Source organism: Bidens hawaiensis, unplaced genomic scaffold (genome assembly GCF_021521415.1).
Source record: "Bidens hawaiensis isolate Kalapana, Puna unplaced genomic scaffold, B.hawaiensis_p1.1 tig00040459_1, whole genome shotgun sequence".
NCBI lineage: Eukaryota > Viridiplantae > Streptophyta > Magnoliopsida > Asterales > Asteraceae > Bidens > Bidens hawaiensis.
In genome coordinates this window covers 69,842-88,901 of record NW_027497131.1, presented here as the reverse complement: position 1 = coordinate 88,901, position 19,060 = coordinate 69,842, and the positions used below count along the sequence as shown (strand labels likewise).

Genomic DNA, 19,060 nt, shown 5'->3' with positions numbered 1-19,060 from the left:
ACGTTAATATAAAAATTAAGGGACTTTTTAGTAATTTTCCATTCTTTTTTATATGGACCATGCATTTTATTTTGTTATTTTTATTTTTTAAAATAAGTAAATTTACATGCAATTTCCTCATCAAAAGCATGACGACTTTTTGGTCTTGGTCGTCTTCACAACTAAACACTGGATTTATAATAATTGAAACCCTCCATCTATCAAACCACCCATCCCTTCCCAGTTCATAACAATGGTAATTCTCAATGAAGTTTTCGGAGGATCATCATCAAGTAATACATCATATGACGTATTTTTAAGCTTTCGCGGTGCTGATACCCGTCTGAGCTTCGTTGATCACCTCCACAACGCCCTACTCGATGCTAATCTTAATACCTTTTTGGATGAGGAAGAGATCGAGACTGGAGAAGATCTGCGACCGGAATTGGAGAGGGCTATTAAAGCATCCAGGGCTTCTATTATAGTGTTGTCTACAAATTACGCGTCTTCAACATGGTGTCTTGATGAACTTGTGTTGATCCTTGAGCAACGTTTGACCTCCAACCATCTGGTTATCCCTGTCTTCTATCATGTGGAGCCCACTCATGTCAGGAAGCAAGAAGGTAGCTTCGGCGATGCAATGGCAAAACATAGGTGGAGGATGCAGGCAGAATCGAATCCGGAGAAAAGAAGTCAATGGGCTCAAAAGATCGATCGATGGGGCATAGCACTTACAGAAGTTGCTCAGTTAAAAGGGAAGGACGCCAAGGGCAGGTAACTCACTTTCTTACATTTATTTTCAGAATTATGTTTCGGTATATATATAAATATATTAGAAAACACATCCCAAAGCTAAACCGTGATCAGTTTTTAGTTAGTACAAATAGTTTTATTTACAATATCAACCAAGAATCCTATTTGAACCGAATGAACAGGTGTGAACTAACCAAACTTAATGTTAATTAATATATAAACATAACATTATAATTAAACACACCAAATATCCATATATATTAACCAAAGTTAACATGACACTATTTAAGAAAAATGCATGCATATATGATACATGGCTAAATAATTACACAAACATAATATAATATTTTAGCAATTTCATGCACATATATAACACTGCATATATATTAGTTTGACAAAGAAGAAACTTGCTTAATGTTACTGTCAAATATGGCACTATAAAATGATTTAATCTTTTAAACATTTGAATCTAGTTTATTTAGTTTTGTGATTCTCACTGAACCATTCGTTCCCAGGAAAGAGACAGAGTTTATCAGAGAGATCGTAACAAACATCCACCGTTGTTTATGTGGACACTTACAAAGTGTGCTACCATTACTTTTTGGGATGGAAGATTCCGTTGACTTCGTTACCTCATGGTTGAAAGATGGATCCTCATATAAAGCAGACATTCTCACTATCTTGGGTATGGGTGGGATCGGCAAGACATCTTTGGCCAGATATGTCCACGGGTCACATTATCGTTTATTCGCCAAAAGCAGCTTTATCGAATGTATTGGTGAGAAATGTGCTGCACATGTTAGTGGACTACTAGATCTACAAAAACAGCTTTTTGATGACATTTCAAAAACAAGTCAGATTCAACCTCGTGATAGTTTGGCGTACACATCTATGATCGAGAATGGACTAACTCGTAAGAAGGTGTTTATAGTTCTTGATAATATTGATAGTGTCGACCAGCTGCACGCGTTACTTGGAAAGAAAGGTTTTTATCTGGGAAGCAAAATAATAATAACCACCAAAGATGCATCATTGACAGAGAAATATGCACCAGTCAACCCGTTAGTTAAACCGAAGCATACAAAGCTATTACTTGAAGGCCTACGTAAGCAAGCAGCATTACAACTTTTAAGTCATCATGCATTCATGAGCAATGGCCCCAAAGAGGGTTATGAAGTCGTATCAAATCAGCTTATGGCATATTGTAAAGGACATCCCTTGGCTCTTAAAGTTTTGGGTGAGTCTTTGTGTAACAAAACTATAGCTGAATGGGAGGATTGCGTTATAGGGCTGAAGGAAGAAACTGATTCACGTATTATGAGCGTCTTGAAGATGAGCTTTGACACTATACAATCCAACAATGACAAGGAATTGTTCAAGTATATTGCATGCTTTTTCATTCAGAAAGATAGAATCTTTGCTGAAACAATCTTGAACTCATGTGGTATCCGCACCACAGGGATCAGAAATCTCGTAGATAGATGCCTTCTTACGATTGGTCCAGATAACATGCTAATGATGCACCAGTTGATTCAGGAGATGGGAAGAGATGTAGTACGCCAAGAATCACCTCACAAACCTGAAGAGCGAAGTCGATTATGGTGTCATGAAGAGTCATTTAATGTGTTGGAAGAAAACAAGGTAAGAAGCCATGTACACTTGTAATAATGGTGCAAGTTGCAAGTCTTTTCATTAATAATATATAAATTTACTTAAAGGCTAATTTTAAATCTTTTAGTATTGGTTTTCTTCTTAGGGTACAAAAAGTATTAAGGGCCTCGTCCTTGACATGAACATGCTTGAGATGGAGATGTTATGTGGATCAGTTAAGTTAGAGACATCTGCATTGAGTAAGATGCCTAATCTAATGCTACTACAGCTCAATTTTGTGCAACTCAGTGGGTCTTATAAGAATTTTCCTCAAAAATTAAGATGGTTGTGTATGCATGGCTTCCATTTAAAGTCTATGCCTTTAGACTTACCCATGGAGAATCTGGTTGTTCTTGACATGTCCTACAGCAATATTGAATCTTTTGACATGACTTTTAGCAACCCACAACCACCTGCGAAGAGGCAAAAGGTAAGAAATTTGAAGCTACACCGACTTTTAATATTATTTAATGCTAGGTTAATAGTTAATACAATTTACTAAAATGTTTACTTATCTACATTTCTATATATAGGTAATCGGTACGTTCTCAAAAGACAAAAGGTTGCTTGGATCACTGAAGTCTCTTACTTTGAGTTTCTCTGAACAACTTCGTAGAATCGGTGGTTTTTCCGAACTCCCTGCACTTCAGAGGTTAATCGTTATAGGATGCAAAGGTTTGATTGATATCTGTGAATCAATTGACCAATGTGTTGAACTTGTCTATATTGATTTGAGGTACTGCATAAGGCTTAAAAAGGTTCCAAAAACAATAGGGGGTTTAAAGAATGTCAAAACATTATTACTAGATGGTTGTAATCTTGCTGAGCGTCCAATAAAGAAAAGGGATATGGATTCGCTGGTGGCTAAAATCATCGGCATAAACTCACAAAACTTGTCATGTGCCACCGTGGAGGCTATACAGAATGATTCGAAGTTCTTTGCAATATCTTTACCAAGCTCGTTAGTGAAATTGTCACTTGCAAATAATAATTTGTTCAATGAATCATTTCCCGCAGACTTCAGTTGCCTATCCATGTTAAAGAACTTATGTTTGGATGGCAATCCTATCGTTTTCATGCCCAACTGTGTGAGAACCCTTCCCAGGCTTGAGACACTTGGTATGAGCAACTGCCTAAATCTGATGTCAGTCGAGCATCCTCCCAGTACGTTAAGACATCTGAATCTCTATAACAATTGTTGGAGACCTGACTATAAGAATGCGCTACGGAAAATTGCCTTTGATCCAGAGATGGCCCCACTTGAGTTAATAGCAGACAGAAATATATTATCACCCTCTTCATTTGAAATTGAAGGCATGATTAAAATCCAACCTATGGCATGTGTTGAGGAAAAGGTATTAAGTAGTTTGGGTTGGTGCAGGCCGAGCTTCTGTGAAGATAAGTGCATGGTAACTAATTATAATTATGGAGGACCAGAGGAATCTCAATTCCAGGTTTCCTCTATCTAGTAACTGTGTGTCTTTGGTGTAAATATGTACTGTTTAGGCTGATTAAGGTTTATATATAATTGGCAGATGTATTATGAATTTGGAATATTCAGCACAATTTATACGGGGCACTGGAAGCTGCTGAGGAATCTTTGGGATGCAACTACCAACCAGTCAACGATATCGTTTACCATCCCATCAAGTCCTAACAAGGTTACAGGACTTCACTTGTTCTATAATGGAGACTTCTTTGAACTGCCAACGATCAAAATTAGCAATATTACAAAGAATTGCACCTGGATATACAAGCATTGTATTGAGTCATGTTCTACAGGTAGAAAGCAAAAGAATCTGGTATATTTAAGCCATTGGATGCTTGGGATGAATGAGATGGAAGTTGGTGACAAGGTTATTATAACTCTTGAAAAGGATAATGGATGTTTTATATACTTGAGTGGGATGAGTCTAGAATATTATGGTCAAAGCATGGAAGTTAATAACGATGTTCCTATTAATCTAGAAAATGCTGAGAAAGAAGATCCTTTAGGTTATTACAAGTCGTGGAACCACATCATTGGAGGCGATCTCTCTGCATTTCAATTAACATCGGGAGGATATTTCCTACACTCGGTGGATTTTTTGAGGAGTGTGTTTTCAAGTTCCATCTTCAATGCCCATTATAAAGGTATATGTCAATTTTAGTTATTTGTTTGATACTCTTCACTAGCGTTCACTTGAAAACACAGTTCACGTTTAATGTTGTTCTAAAACTAAGAAATTTTTTTGGAAGAACTTATATTATTCAAATAAAGATATAAAATATAATTAATATTTTTTTTTCTGGGGCGGGGGTATTTTTGCACTTTTGGTATGCCAAGAACAACAGAGTGGAGATAACACAACTAACACACCATTACACTTGGTTTCCAACGGGGATTTTCCAAATGGGTTTGAATTATAACTAATGTATTGTTTCCGGCATCTATTTCATCAGAAAAGACAGTTTCATTTAAAGCTTTCTCCCCAAGGAAGTCGGACATACTTGTTCAGGCACACAAGGTATGCTTTCCTCACCCAAACCCCTAAGTCACCACATCAGGGCGGAGACACCTAGTGGTGATCGGGCCAAATGCCAATTAAATTTTAAGGATTATGGCCGTATAGCGCCAGAATTTGGCTGAACTCATTCTTTTTTTAATATGTGTGAAAAATGAAAGGATAGATTTGTTGAATAAGGTTTTTATTGAATACAGTTAAGCTAGTGTGTGTGTGGAAGGTTACTTTGAAAGTCGTTCCCAGATTAGAAAACTTTGGAATCTTTATATCAACCATCCATTTTAAAGATCAAGGGTCTAGATTCAATCTTCAAATAAATGATGTTTATTTAGGAATTTAATACACACATAAAAGTACAAAAAATGCTAAATAAAGAACATCATATTTCCAGAATTTTCTTGGAAGTACCCACCTTTTTTTTGGAACTAGGCATTCTTTCTTCTCGAGACCTGCCTCTTTCTTCGAACTAGATATTCACTCACCTCATCTTATAGTATCAATCACACATTCACACTTTTGTATAACTTTTCAAACTGTCACTATCAATTTGTTATTTGAAAGGATTAGGATTCCACCATTATGGATTCTCACACATCATTTTTGGCTTATACGGACCGACTGTATAGCACCTGAATTCTGTCAGACTGTGTCTGACATTGTTTCTAGTGCCTCATATAGGCTTATATAGGTCGTATAGGCCTATACGGGCCGTATAAACAAAAAGATATTTACTTCTTATTTTTTTAGACGAGTAAAGTACGGAAATGTAACATACTTGGCTATGTAATTTATGGTTGTACCCCCGAGAACCTTCGTTTAAGATTATATTATGTTACGCTTTACAATAGTCCATGCACAATAATCAATCAATGTTTAAACAAACAACAAAAAATTTGACCAAAACATACCGATAAACATCTAGTTCACATACATAAAAATAAAAGTGCGCCCCAAAATACATCATGTTCTAAACAAAGTTTTCTATACGGTCATATAGACTGCAAAAAACTGTTTTGTTTTTTCTGCCTCCGTAACTTGTCAGTGATACGTAGTCTATACGGCCCACATAGACCTATACGAGCCGTATAGCCATGCCCAGTCAGCATGGGAGTGATGCATGAAGATCACATCCTTGAAATTCAAAACCTAGTAGGTTTCTTCATGTCTTACCTCTTTCTAACTTGATATGTATGTTTCGGTGCAGATTGGAAGCTTCAAAACTAAGAAGACAAGAATCAAGCTTCGACCCTCACCAACCCCTCCACCATTTAGAATATCAAGACTTAGATCGATATCAAACACCAAGTAAATGAATAACTCTCATTTATACTAATCAGAAAATCTAACTCAAAAAACTGATTACAATACCTCAAACCCTAACTCGGTTTGACTCTTGATGAACCCTAACTCGGTTACACCAACTTCATTTTCTTATGTCTAACCATAACTCGGCTTATATAGACTAACCAAACTTTCTAGTCAAGACATTACCAAATATAATAAACCCTAATAATTCTTGGGCTGGGCTTTACATTTGGGCCAAACAACAATTGTGCCAACAGAATAACCGTGATCGGTACAGATCCATCTTTCTCTCTTTCATTTTCTCAAACATGGAGATGACAGTACCATGAACAAATTGATGTGCTTTCTGTCACACCCCGACTAGCACAATGCGGAAGCGTAAAATGGGAATGTAACAGACACCTCTGGTGTCAACAACATTGTTTATAAAGAAACATTACAAACTACTTTACATCATATTACATTGATCTATCTTTGTTTACAACTAAGTGTTACAACAAAATATGCTCGTTAAACTATTCTATTCGTACTAATAACCTTGCGTCTATTCACATAGCATCGAGCACGTTACACGAAAGATAGCACGACATCACTTTATTCTAGTATGCGTAATCAAATGTTATAACTTGTATATACGCATATAAGTATGTATGTGTATGTATATATGATGTAATTATGCTAAGCTACAGTGAAGCCTGGACTGTTCGTGCTGCGTGCCTCCATTTCCTACGCTCAATCAACCACTGTGGCTCCCTTTCCGCCCACAATGTGCCCCAAGTAGCTATGTCTAACACTACATAGCTGGTTTGTATAGTTATGGACATATGCAAACGGGATAATGTCTCAGCAAACCGTGCTGGCCCCACGTGGGTTTGTCAAACCAATAGGACTATTCACAAGCCACCGGCTCGAAGTTAATCACTGTGTTAGTGGGGACTTTCATGTGTTAGCACTTAGATAATTCACATCATCATACATTTCAGATAAGTATATGGATATTAACAAACATGCTTTTCACCCCAAAAACTCGTAAAACAGTTTAAAGAGAGGGGTCATGAAACTCACTGTTTAGTAGATAATCAGTACTGAGTCAGCTCGTGGTTTGTTTGATTCGCTATTGCTAGTTCCTATAATCAATATTATAATGATATTAAGTAATGGGGATGCGTATGTATATGTATTAGGGCTAGCGAAGACTCGAGGATGAGTCGGGATTGAAAACAATGTGAATAATTTTCTTGAGATATTTAACTTAATAACTAAGGTTTACAAAAATTTCAAAAGTAAAATGTTATTGGGTTGGGCTTTCCATAGGCTTCCCATGGTAGCTCGAGATCCCAAATAAGATAACGAAGCATGTTCAATGAGTTGGCCTCCCATGAGCTTTCCATGGCAATTTGAATGACCCAACTAAATAAGACAACATAAAGTTTGTGAATTGGCCTCCTATGAGCATTCCATGGCATTTTGATGGCCCAATTCAAATAACGTGTAACAAACAAATAAGTTGTTCAGTCCATGAGTGTGTACATGGTATTTAACTGACCCAACTAATTAACGAATTATCGAATCAATGGAGTTGTTCGGACCATGAGCGTTACATGGCATTTAACGACTCAACTAACTATCGAATCAACGAATCAAATATAAGTAGTTAGTGTATTTCGGGAATCACCCCGGACGATACGTTCCAACCAAAAATCAAATCGAAAATGATTTAAGAAATGGATAATTGGAGTGCCCATGGATTCCATGGATTTTTCACCCAACTAAGCATTTAAATCAATTTAAAAACATAATTTGGAAGTATAACCGTTTAGCCGGTTATGTTTACCACGCAACCGTTTAGCCGATTACGGGTACCACTTGAAGTTATGGTTGTACGAGATTTTTCATACTCCCATGCTTCAAGGTGAAGAAACAAAACAAAACACGTAAGGAATTTCCCACAATAAAATATAATCTACCAAAAATTTAGAGGATTTAAAAATATTTTGAAAGTTGAGGCATAACCTCGGAATTTGTGTGTGTGTGTGCAACAATTAAAAAAGATAAATACAATTTAAATAATTAATCTAAGCAAGCTGTAAATAATATATTAAATAGCACATAAGGCATTTCAGATAAGCACGTATACGGTTTCTAACATATGTCTAGGACAATTTCTAACGACCTATCTTATAATCTTCGGCTTTGATACCAATCTGTCACACCCCAACCTAAGGCGGAAATGCCGGGGCGTGATCCGATTGCTCACAGCTCGAAGATACTATCATAAATATAAATGACAGTATCTAATTAATTATTTTGTTCAAATAATACACACAATAATCAAATACAACAATATACTTCAAATAAATATTTACAACCATTTAAATTCAAGTTTTGTCTTCAATATACCCTAAGGTCTTTCTAAGTGTCCATACTTCCACTTCAAGTAACCTGCATATGCGTAGAAAATGGAGTTTTGTCAACAAATATGTTGAGTGATAAGTGTTAAATTAATAATAAATGTTAAGTAAATAATAAATGATAAGTGTTAAATACACAAATCAATTTATGTGGTAATAATCAATCAAACCTTAACAAAACAAAATCAAGTATATTCGTGTGCCAATGAATCGTTGCCTAGCGAATCGGGCATTGATTACAATGACTAAATTGTCAGTTTACCTTCGCCAAGCGAATCGGGCCTAGTTTACCTTTGCTAATTGCCACAATTAAACATGTAGCAATTAGCAAATAACATTCAATTGATATTCACACAATAATTATGTTTGCGATTTTGAGTATATATATAGAATAGAAAATATGAGTAAGTACGCATATGTCCCCAAAACGTTAGAAAAGAATGTATAAAAAAAGGGGAATGATCAAACTCACCTGATCGATTAAGCTAAACGAGAATGAACACGGCAAGAAATGATAATCAAACTCCTCGAGAATTACCGACAAGAATCCTAATTAAATAATGTAATGAGTGAATTATAAATGATATAATACGTATAACGAATTTAGGATTTCGATATGATTTGAGTTTACAATTATGTTTGGTATGTTATGCATTGAACGATTGATCTCTACGGATTATTGTTATTAATTATAAAAAGTATTGTTTGTCATAAAATCGGGTTTATTAATAATTAGTTTAAATAAGTATGAGTTGAGATCTACTATAAAAATATACGTTCAAATATATAATTAGCTTAAAATTTATATCTTGATATTTTTAACAATTATCTAACGACATGAATAACAGGTTTAATACGTTTATTTACAATTTTGTTTAAAAGAACTAATATATACATATATATATAAATATATAAATATATAAATATATATATATAAATATGAGCGGGTTTATAAAGAAGTTTTTAACGGCAAAAACATTAATATTAGTATCGGTTTTTAATAAAATAATAATGATGATTTGTTATTAATAAAGTATATATATATTTGTATGTATGTATATATATATACATATATACACGAAACTTGTAACAAGCTATTTGACACGAAACCTTAACTTATGATGTCGGTCAAACAAAAATATTGTTTATTTAATAATTAATATTACATATAATATATTATAACTATTTAAAATATACCAAAAATAATGAAAATCAAACTATATAAAAATAATGGGCTGGCCGGACTCGAACTCGTGACCTGAGGCCGGCTCAAGCTTTGAGCACACACACCCTAGCCAAATGGGCTAGGGTGTCAGCTGGTTATATCTTATAAACAGTTAACTTTATACAGAACGAACAAAAACCCAATTTTATTCATAAACCCTAGATGATCAATCTATGAATCCGCTAATCGTTTATACAATTAATGTTAGGGCTTTTGATTGTTGATTATCAACGAGCAATATATGTATTTCAATTACCTTCAATGATGATAGGAACAGGGAGAACTCCACTCCCGTTGCGACGGGAATAAAAAGAACCCGAACAGGGTTCTACGGCCAAACTCAAAGCAATTCAAGTTAGGGGTCTAGGTCGTCGGGTTGTATAAGAGATTCAGCCATGAGTAATTGAATTGTTATGCACGTTAGAATATATAAATGATTTTAGGTTAGGTCGATTATCAATTATATAAATTCGTGTTATACTTGATCTTGTTCCTTAATTAACGATGTTGTTTAGGCCGTTTATGGTAAAAGAGATCAAATCCCTGATTCAATTCCAAGTTTATATCGTTAATTGAGGTTCAAGTAAACTAAACGGGTCACGGATATGATTAAACGGATGTGGATTTGGTTCTGGGTAAATGGATTATAAAATATTATTTGAAATCTAGTCCTTACATATTTGAGATGGAAACATTTGAGGATTAAAGTTTACTTTGGTGTTAAAAACGTATATCTTTCAAAGTTAACTATATTAATTAAATATATTAAATAAGTATAAATTGTATACAAATGCCGTGATAAACGCGATACTTTTTATATGTTAAAATTACTCGAACCATAAAACAGGTCGGGTAATGGATATAAGTTGTACGTGGAAAACCGAGTTGTTACATATAATATCTTATCCACTCACCAACTCTCCTCTCCTCCTACCTTACTATAACCAAAAATAAACCAACACTCACAAAATCCAAGATCTGGGTTCGGCACTAATGATTTCCACTAGCTAGGTGTTGAGATTGATCCAAGAACACGTTGTTTGATCCCGTATCTAGGACCTACAATTGGTATTAGAGTTTTCATCTCTACTAGTTAAGGTTCTTGGGTCACAACCTTGATTTTGATCTTGTTTGAGTGTTTGTAAGATGTGTTCTTACAAAACAAAGTGTGTTTAAGTTCTTACCATAGTGTTCTTACTTGCTTGAAAATCGGTTTAAAGATGTGTTTAAGGTTGTTGAAGTGCTATTCGAGTTCCAGTTGTGTAGAAAGGTTCAAAAGTGGTAAAAAGGGTGTTTGTGGCCAAATCCGTACGTAAAAATTGAATTTGTAAGTTTCTGAAATTCTAATCGAATCGAAATTATTCTAATCGAATCGAGTTCATTTTAATCGACCAAATTTCTATATTCGATTTGATTTGATTCCTTTTCTTTTGATTTGATTCAGTTTATTTGACTTGATTCAAATTTTATTCCATTCGATTCATTTGATTTGATTCGATTAGTTTTGTTTCTATTTGTAACACCCCGGCTTAAAGCGGAAATGCCCAAGTGTGACGTACAGATTGCTCAAACACACGTGACACTATTAAGTGACCATAATAACATTAATTCATTAAATAGCCAAGTACACAAGTTCAATCAAGTAAACAATATAAGTTTAAATCAAAGATAAACAATAATCAAAGCAAATGTCTCGTTTATTAAATAACCTAGGTATTCTAAGCGTCTTCTAGTCCTTCATCCTCTAATCACGGTACCTGTAACATATGTATAAAATATGGTCAGCTATAAATATAACTGGTGAGTTTCCACAGTTTAAATACGTACATAAAAACCATACAATTCATAGACATGTGGTAAACGAGCAAGTAAGTCCTTTCCAGTTGGTACAACCAACGTACTTGGATAATCGCGCAAGTAAGGTCCTTTCCAATTGGTAACAACCAACGTACTTGGATAATGAGGCCCTTTTCCACTCGATACAAATGGACCGGAGTGCAAAGGGGGGCGTATGATCATACTTAATAAGGCTTCCCAATCGTTCAAGTAATACAAGTAACACACAAGTCCATATACGAATTGTAGTTTTGTAACAGAAGAAATAATGCTTGAATTTTTTATAAGGATACATATGCTACCCCAAAACATTAAAACATTAAAAAGGGGTGGTGAAAAACTCACCTTAGTAATTGAAGTGAAAAAGGACTAAGAATAACTTGAAGGCGTCAAAGGAACCGAAGCAGTCAATCCGTACGAACTATAAATAAGAATAAACATGACTTTTAACGACTATTCTATCGGGATTTTGAGGTTATTTAATTGCATAATAGTTTTAGAAGATAGTTATTATTTTATTACAATTTATTACCAATTCTACGGCCCTTTGATTATTATATTATTATTTATGTTTAACGGTAATTGTTTATTAATAAAATATAAATAGCTTAACGGCGAGAATATGGAGTTTATACTTCCGAAATGCTTGAACTATCGATTACAAGTCGAAAATATGATTATTGTCTTGACAAAACAATTTTTAAGAATTTAAAGTTTACTTTACGTTTATTAAACGATTTTTAATAGCGGCTAATGAAAACGAGAAACTTGGTTTTTAAGTATGAAATGGTGAGTTATATTTTATATTAAGTTTACATAATTTTTATTTTATTTAAAAAGACTTTGATTATTTATTTATGATTTTTAAATGATAAAAATTATTAAATTAATAAAACTGGTTTATATAAAAAATAAAGTGTCTGACCCGGGTGGGTTTCGAACCCGGGTCTCTATGTTACGAGTTCTGAGTGTTAACCAACTGGTCTGGGTCTCATATTTGTTATGAACATGGTTTTAATTATTTATATATATTATTAGATCTTGATAGTTTTAGTTAATAATAATAATAATATAAACAGTTTAAAAAAAACGATAATAGGATGCGTGACCCGGGTTTCGAACCCGGGTCCCTTGGTTACAAACATCACAGCTTATCCAGTTGCTCTGCTTGATACATTCATTTTAAGTATAAGAAAATATCTATATATAATATATTTCAGGTTCATCTTCTTCAAGAAGAACCGTAGAGTTTCAATCTCAGTTTCTGCTCAATGGTTGAAGAAATTAGATTAGGGTTTTCTTTTATTGGATCAAAACTACTCAAATGCATATATTAATTATCCGTTAATGTTTTGTTTTGCCGGAGAAGATGAACTCGCCGGAAAAGTTAAGAAGTCTCCCAATTACAAAAAAATCCGTGTATTAGAGGGGGATTGAGAAGTGTGAGCGAGTTGTTTAGGAGTCTAGGCATCTATTTATACTAGGTGGGGGAGCGTCTACGCGTTTAATTCGTTAATGGTGATTCCGTGATTTCCGGCGACGATTACGGGGTAATTTACGGATGTTAAACGCAATCAAATAGTTAGTTAACGGTTAATATTGACGGAGAATCATTTTCTTATAATTATTTTAGCTTAAAACGGGTTATAAATGGGGTTTCGATATCGCCGGTGCCACCACCTGTGGGTGGCCAGAAAAACGAACAAGGAAGGGGGAAGGGGCGGTTAGGGTTGGGTATTTTAATAATATAATTTGAATTATTTTCATTTTTTGTCCCTCAAGTTTCAATAACCATTTAAAAAAGATAATTTAAATTCTTTTAAGTTAAAATAAGTATTTGAAGTTTACATTTTTAACCCAAACTTTATAATTAAATTATAAAGTCTTCGGTTTTGGATTATTTACGCGTTTTACTCGCGCGGCTCGATTAACGTTATGGTTCGGGAATTTATAAACATTTAAATAACAACGAACAATGAATAATGAACATTAAATGTCGGGAATCACTTTATTAAAATATATTTAATACATCGAAATGACCCAACGGGTCGGGTTTACAATACGAACACGAATCGAAAATTGACGAATGTCACAGCGTTCCCTGCTTTTGACAATTTCGTCCCGAAATTAGGTTAAAGAATCCGTATCAAACAAATGGGGATACTTAGTTAGCATTTGGTCTTCCCGCTCCCAAGTAAATTCAGCGCCTCGTTTAGATTCCCAACGAACCTTTACTAAAGGTATTCGGCTACGTTTGGTCTCTTTGTCCATGCGGTCCATGATTTCCACCGGCTTCTCAACAAAGTGCATAGATTCATCGTTGCGCACTTTGTCAAGTGGTATGTGGAGATTTTCCTTGGCTAAGCATTTCTTAAGGTTCGACACATGGAACGTCGGATGAATATTCGCGAGTTCTTGTGGAAGTTCAAGAGTATAGGCCACGCTACCAACACGATTGAGAATTTTGAAAGGTCCAACATATCGAGGAGATAGTTTTCCCTTCTTACCGAAACGAACAACACTCTTCCAAGGAGATACCTTGAGAAGAACACGATCACCAACGTTGAACTCAAGAGGTCGTCAACGATTATCCGCATAGCTCTTTTGACGACTATGAGCGGCCATTAGATTTTGTTGAATTTGTGAGATTCAATCAGTGGTCTCTTGAACAAGTTCGGGACCGGTGATTTGGGTTTCACCAATCTCATTCCAGCAAATCGGAGAATGACACTTACGACCATAGAGTGCTTCGAATGGAGCCATACCGATGCTCGTATGAAAACTGTTATTGTAGGAGAACTCAATCAGATGAAGATGAGAATCCCAGTTTCCACAAAAATCCAAAACACAAGACCTAAGCATATCCTCAAGCGTTTGAATCGTCCGCTCGGATTGCCCATCGATTTGAGGATGATAGGCGGTGCTAAGGTCCAAACGAGTTCCCAACGCGGTTTGCAAAGATGACCATAAGCGAGAAGAAAAACGACTATCACGATCGGAAATAATACGCAAGGGTACACCATGACGACACACGATATGTTGAACATAGATTTGAGCGAGTTGATCAACCGAGAATTTTTCATTGATTGGAATGAAGTGCGCGGACTTACTTAAATGGTCAACAATAACCCAAATTCCATTGTGGCGGTTTCGAGTGGTTGGAAGTTTAAACACGAAATCCATGGTCACATCTTCCCATTTCCAAATCGGGATGTGCGGTTGCACGAGTAAACCAGATGGTCGCTGATGCTCAGCCTTAACTTTAGCGCAAGTAAGGCACTTTGCGACGTACAATGCAATGTCTTTCTTCATACTGGGCCACCAAAATGTGGACCGTAAGTCGAAATACATCTTATCCGCACCGGGATGAATAGAATATCGCGACTTATGAGCTTCGTCCATGATGAAAGTACGAAGATCGTCACGATTGGGAACCCACAAAAGATTAAGGTAATACAACAAACCATCGCGCTTAGTTTCGAGTTGAAGCTCAGCACCACAAGACATTTCGTCGTGCATATTACCCTCGGTGACCGAGACATGTTGAGCTTCAAAGATTCGGAGGTGGAGATCGGTTTGGACGGTCACACTATGAGCAAGATAGATTTCACATGAGTTTTTCGGCTAAGGTCATCGGCTACAACATTCGCTTTACTGGGGTGGTAGCGAATTTCGCAGTCGTAATCACTAAGTAATTCGGCCCATCGACGTTGCCGCATGTTTAAATCCTTTTGGTCAAAAATGTGTTGAAGACTCTTGTGGTCGGTGAATACCACACATTTTGTGCCATAAAGGTAATGTCTCCAAATTTTTAACGCAAAAACCACAACACCGAGCTCGAGATCATGTGTCGTGTAATTCCTTTCATGAACTTTGAGTTGCCGTGAAGTGTAGGCAATGACTTTACCTCGTTGCATAAGGACACCACCAAGGCTTTGATTAGAAGCATCGCAATAGACAACAAAGTCCTCGTTGCCCTCAGGGAGAGCAAGGATCGGCGTATCGCAAAGCATACGTTTGAGAGTTTGGAAGGCTTCATCTTGCTTTGGTCCCTACACGAAAGGCTTATCCTTGTGAGTCAAAGTGGTTAGGGGCAAAGCGATTTTGGAAAAATTGAGGATGAAGCGACGATAATAACCCGCAAGACCAAGAAACGAACGAACTTCGGTAGGAGAGGTTGGAGTTTTCCAATTCTTGATGGCTTTGATTTTGGCGGGGTCAACGTGAATACCCTTTTCGTTTACTATGTGCCCCAAGAACGGAATTTCTCTTAACCAGAATTCACACTTCGAGAACTTTGCGTAAAGTTGTTCCTTCCTCAAGAGATCAAGGATGGAATGAAGGTGCTTTGTATGCTCGGTTTTGGACTTAGAATATATGAGGATATCATCAATAAAGACAATCACGAATTTATCCAAGTATGGCTTGCATACGCGGTTCATGAGGTCCATAAATACCGCGGGTGCATTGGTTAACCCAAAGGGCATAACACTAAACTCGTAATGTCCGTATCGAGTTCGAAAGGCGGTTTTGGGTACATCATCTTCATGCACGCGTAGTTGATGATAACCCGAACGAAGATCAATCTTGGAGAAGCAAGAAGCTCCTTGAAGTTGATCGAAGAGATCGTCGATGCGAGGCAAGGGGTAACGATTTTTGACCGTAAGCTTGTTGAGCTCGCGGTAGTCGATACACATACGGAAGGAACCATCTTTCTTCTTGACGATCAACACAGGTGCGCCACATGGAGACGAACTAGGGCGAATGAACCCTTTTTCCGAAAGTTCTTGACAATTCTTGCATCTCGGAGGGTGCAACATGGTAAGGAGCCTTCGCAATCGGAGTTGTACCAAACACAAGATCGATACGAAACTCAACTTCTCGAACGGGAGGAAGACCAAAAACGTCATCGGGAAATACTTCGGGATACTCGCGAACAACCGGAATGTCTTCAATCTTTTTCTCCTTTTTTTCAACAACGTAAGCCACGAACGGTAAATACTTCTTGTGCAAGTATGTTTGGGCTTGAAAGCAATTTATGAGGTTAAGACTCGAAGTAGAAGGCTTTTCACCAATAACACGAAGGGTTTGACCATCGGCAATCGGAATACGAATTATCTTTTAGAAGCAAACAATTTCGGCACGGTGAGAGGACAACCAATCCATGCCTACTATGATGTCGAAACTTCCCAATTGCATCGGGATAAGGTCGATTGAGAACATGTGGCCATTAAGATTCATCTTGCAACCTCGAATAACGGAATCAATTGTCACGGATTTACCATTCGCTACTTCAACAGTGTATGAGCTCTTAAGTTTAGATCGGGGCTTAGCAAGCAAGGACTCAAATTCAAAAGGCACAAAACTCATATCGGCACTGGTATCAAATAAAATGGTTGCAAAGTGGTCGTCCACAAGAAACGTACCGTTCACCACATCGCCGTTTTGTTGCGCTTGGTGGGTATTCATCATGAAAGCACGCCTACGGTTATCTTGGGGAGCTTGAACGGCTTGAGCGACTTGAGCGGCTTGAGCCTCTTGAGGTGCAGGTGCTTGAATAGCTAGTAGTGGTGGAGCTTGATTAGCCATCAATTGAGGAACTTGTGGCTGAATCGCTTTGTAGGCTTGGTAAGCTTGGAGCTGGAATTGTAGAGTAGGAGCCAGCCGAAGTGTGTTCACGTTTGTGAGTCGTGGACACCCACTACGAAAGTGGCCAAGTTCACCACAATTATAGCAAGCCCGTATTTGGTTAACTGGTTGGACGTATGGCACGGGTCGGGGGTTTGGCTGAGCAGCCCTCGGGGGAGCCGCTATGGTGGTTTCACGACAAGTGAGGCTAAGATGCCCGTAACGGTTGCAACGGGTGCATTGTCGGCAAGAGGCATAGGCGGGATGGTGACGTTGGCAGGTGCTACAAAACGGGTGAGGTCCGCCATAGGGTTTCTTGAGAGGTGGTACGGGGTTGGCTTAGGTTGAAGGTGCGGGTTGTTGGGTTAGCGCGTAGTTCTTGCGCTTCTTGTTGCGGTTGTGGGAGGAGTATGCAGGTTTGGATGATCGGGTTTGGGTTCTTGGGGTTCAGCAGCGGGTCTTTCGGCCGGTTTCTTGGATGACTTTAATGTCAAAGTCCCGGCTTTGACATGGTTGTCGGTTAGGGTTGCGGCTAGTTTAATCGCATCGCCAAGTTCCTTAGGCGAACGACTAAAGACATTATCTTGGATTTGCCTTGGTAGTCCCCTAATGTATTTCTCGATGGCAGGCGAGGTAGGGGTAACAAGATGCGGCACTAGCACGCTCAACTCGTTGAAACGGGTGGTGTAAGCCAAGTGCTCACCGCCCTCTTGTTTGAGGTTCCAAAACTCAGCCTCTAAGTTCATGAGCTCGTTTGGAGGACAAAACTCTTGGGTCATAAGGTCCTTCAATTCGTTCCATGGCAAGGCCATGGCAGCTTCAACACCACGGGTCGACTTTTCCTTGACCCACCATGTAAGTGCGCCTTCCTCGAACATACCTGTAGCGAATCGTGTTCGCTTATCATCAGGACATTCAATTTGGTAAAACAGACTTTCCATCTTTTCGTACCACTGAAGTAAGGCAGTGGCACCTTGAGTTCCATTAAACTTGGTAGGTTTGGCATCAGTAAAGTTCTTGTAGGTTACAACAGGAGCTGAAGGTGGGGGAGGAGGAGGGTTAACGTTAGCCATGATGTTCTGGTGCATTTGGGTCATGATATTAGGGAGGACCGCTGTCAATTGCTTGGTGATCTGAGAAGTTATATTATGGCTAGAGGTTCCAGATGATAGACGCTTAAGGTTGCGGGAAGCCATTTTGCGAACAAGGGTAACGAAAATCGTGAGACTCGGAATAGTGCATGATATACATAAAGAAAATAAATCTTTTGTAAAGCTTGTTAAAATATGAAAACCACAAATATTATAAGTGTGGTGAGGAACTTAGAGTTTTCATGAACCACCATGGACTCTAGTGTTCCAACACAACATCGAAATTTCGAAAATAAATCGAACCAAAAGCTGGTTATTCGTGTATCACCACGACTTGACAGACTTTCAGTTAAAACATATTGTAAAACATAGAGGGTCGGAGTCACACGTTGCATAAACCACCATGACTTGTATGACCCCTAAGAGTGCAACCATATCCTTATCACAAAGAGGACATGATCATGGTTGAAAACATAAAGTGGTGAATCGTATGGCGTTTGGTGTAGTATGCTTTGGCCTAATAAGGTTCATGCCCTTCCCGAACTCTCCAGGTAAGCAACCAGGTCCCGCGGCTGATTGGGATTTATACGCATTGCTTATTCTTAGGTTTCATGAACCTTGGTGTCAAGAGTTTGGGAAACAAGCACGTCCCCCTTCCAGTTACTACATACCCGCCAC

General features: G+C 37.5%; 1 protein-coding gene across 1 annotated transcript; it reads left to right on the top strand.

Annotated features, from left to right (window-relative positions):
* The first annotated feature begins 230 nt into the window (after positions 1-230).
* LOC143592061 (disease resistance protein RPV1-like) lies at positions 231-4,537 on the top strand. Its single transcript, XM_077072076.1, has 5 exons — positions 231-753; positions 1,248-2,373; positions 2,489-2,812; positions 2,916-3,836; positions 3,918-4,537. The coding sequence occupies exons 1-5, from the start codon at positions 233-235 to the stop codon at positions 4,530-4,532; spliced, it is 3,507 nt and encodes a 1,168-aa protein (XP_076928191.1). The 5' UTR covers positions 231-232; the 3' UTR covers positions 4,533-4,537.
* Positions 4,538-19,060: the final 14,523 nt, after the last annotated feature.

What these genes read in the sequence shown, in the direction of transcription:
- LOC143592061 (XM_077072076.1), top strand. Translation starts at nt 233, where the DNA reads ATGGTAATTCTCAATGAAGTTTTCGGAGGATCATCATCAAGTAATACA. An exon ending in ATGTGTTGGAAGAAAACAAG is followed by an intron (nt 2,374 to 2,488) that starts GTAAGAAGCCAT and finishes TTTTCTTCTTAG; the next exon opens with GGTACAAAAAGTATTAAGGG. An exon ending in CAGAGGAATCTCAATTCCAG is followed by an intron (nt 3,837 to 3,917) that starts GTTTCCTCTATC and finishes TATAATTGGCAG; the next exon opens with ATGTATTATGAATTTGGAAT.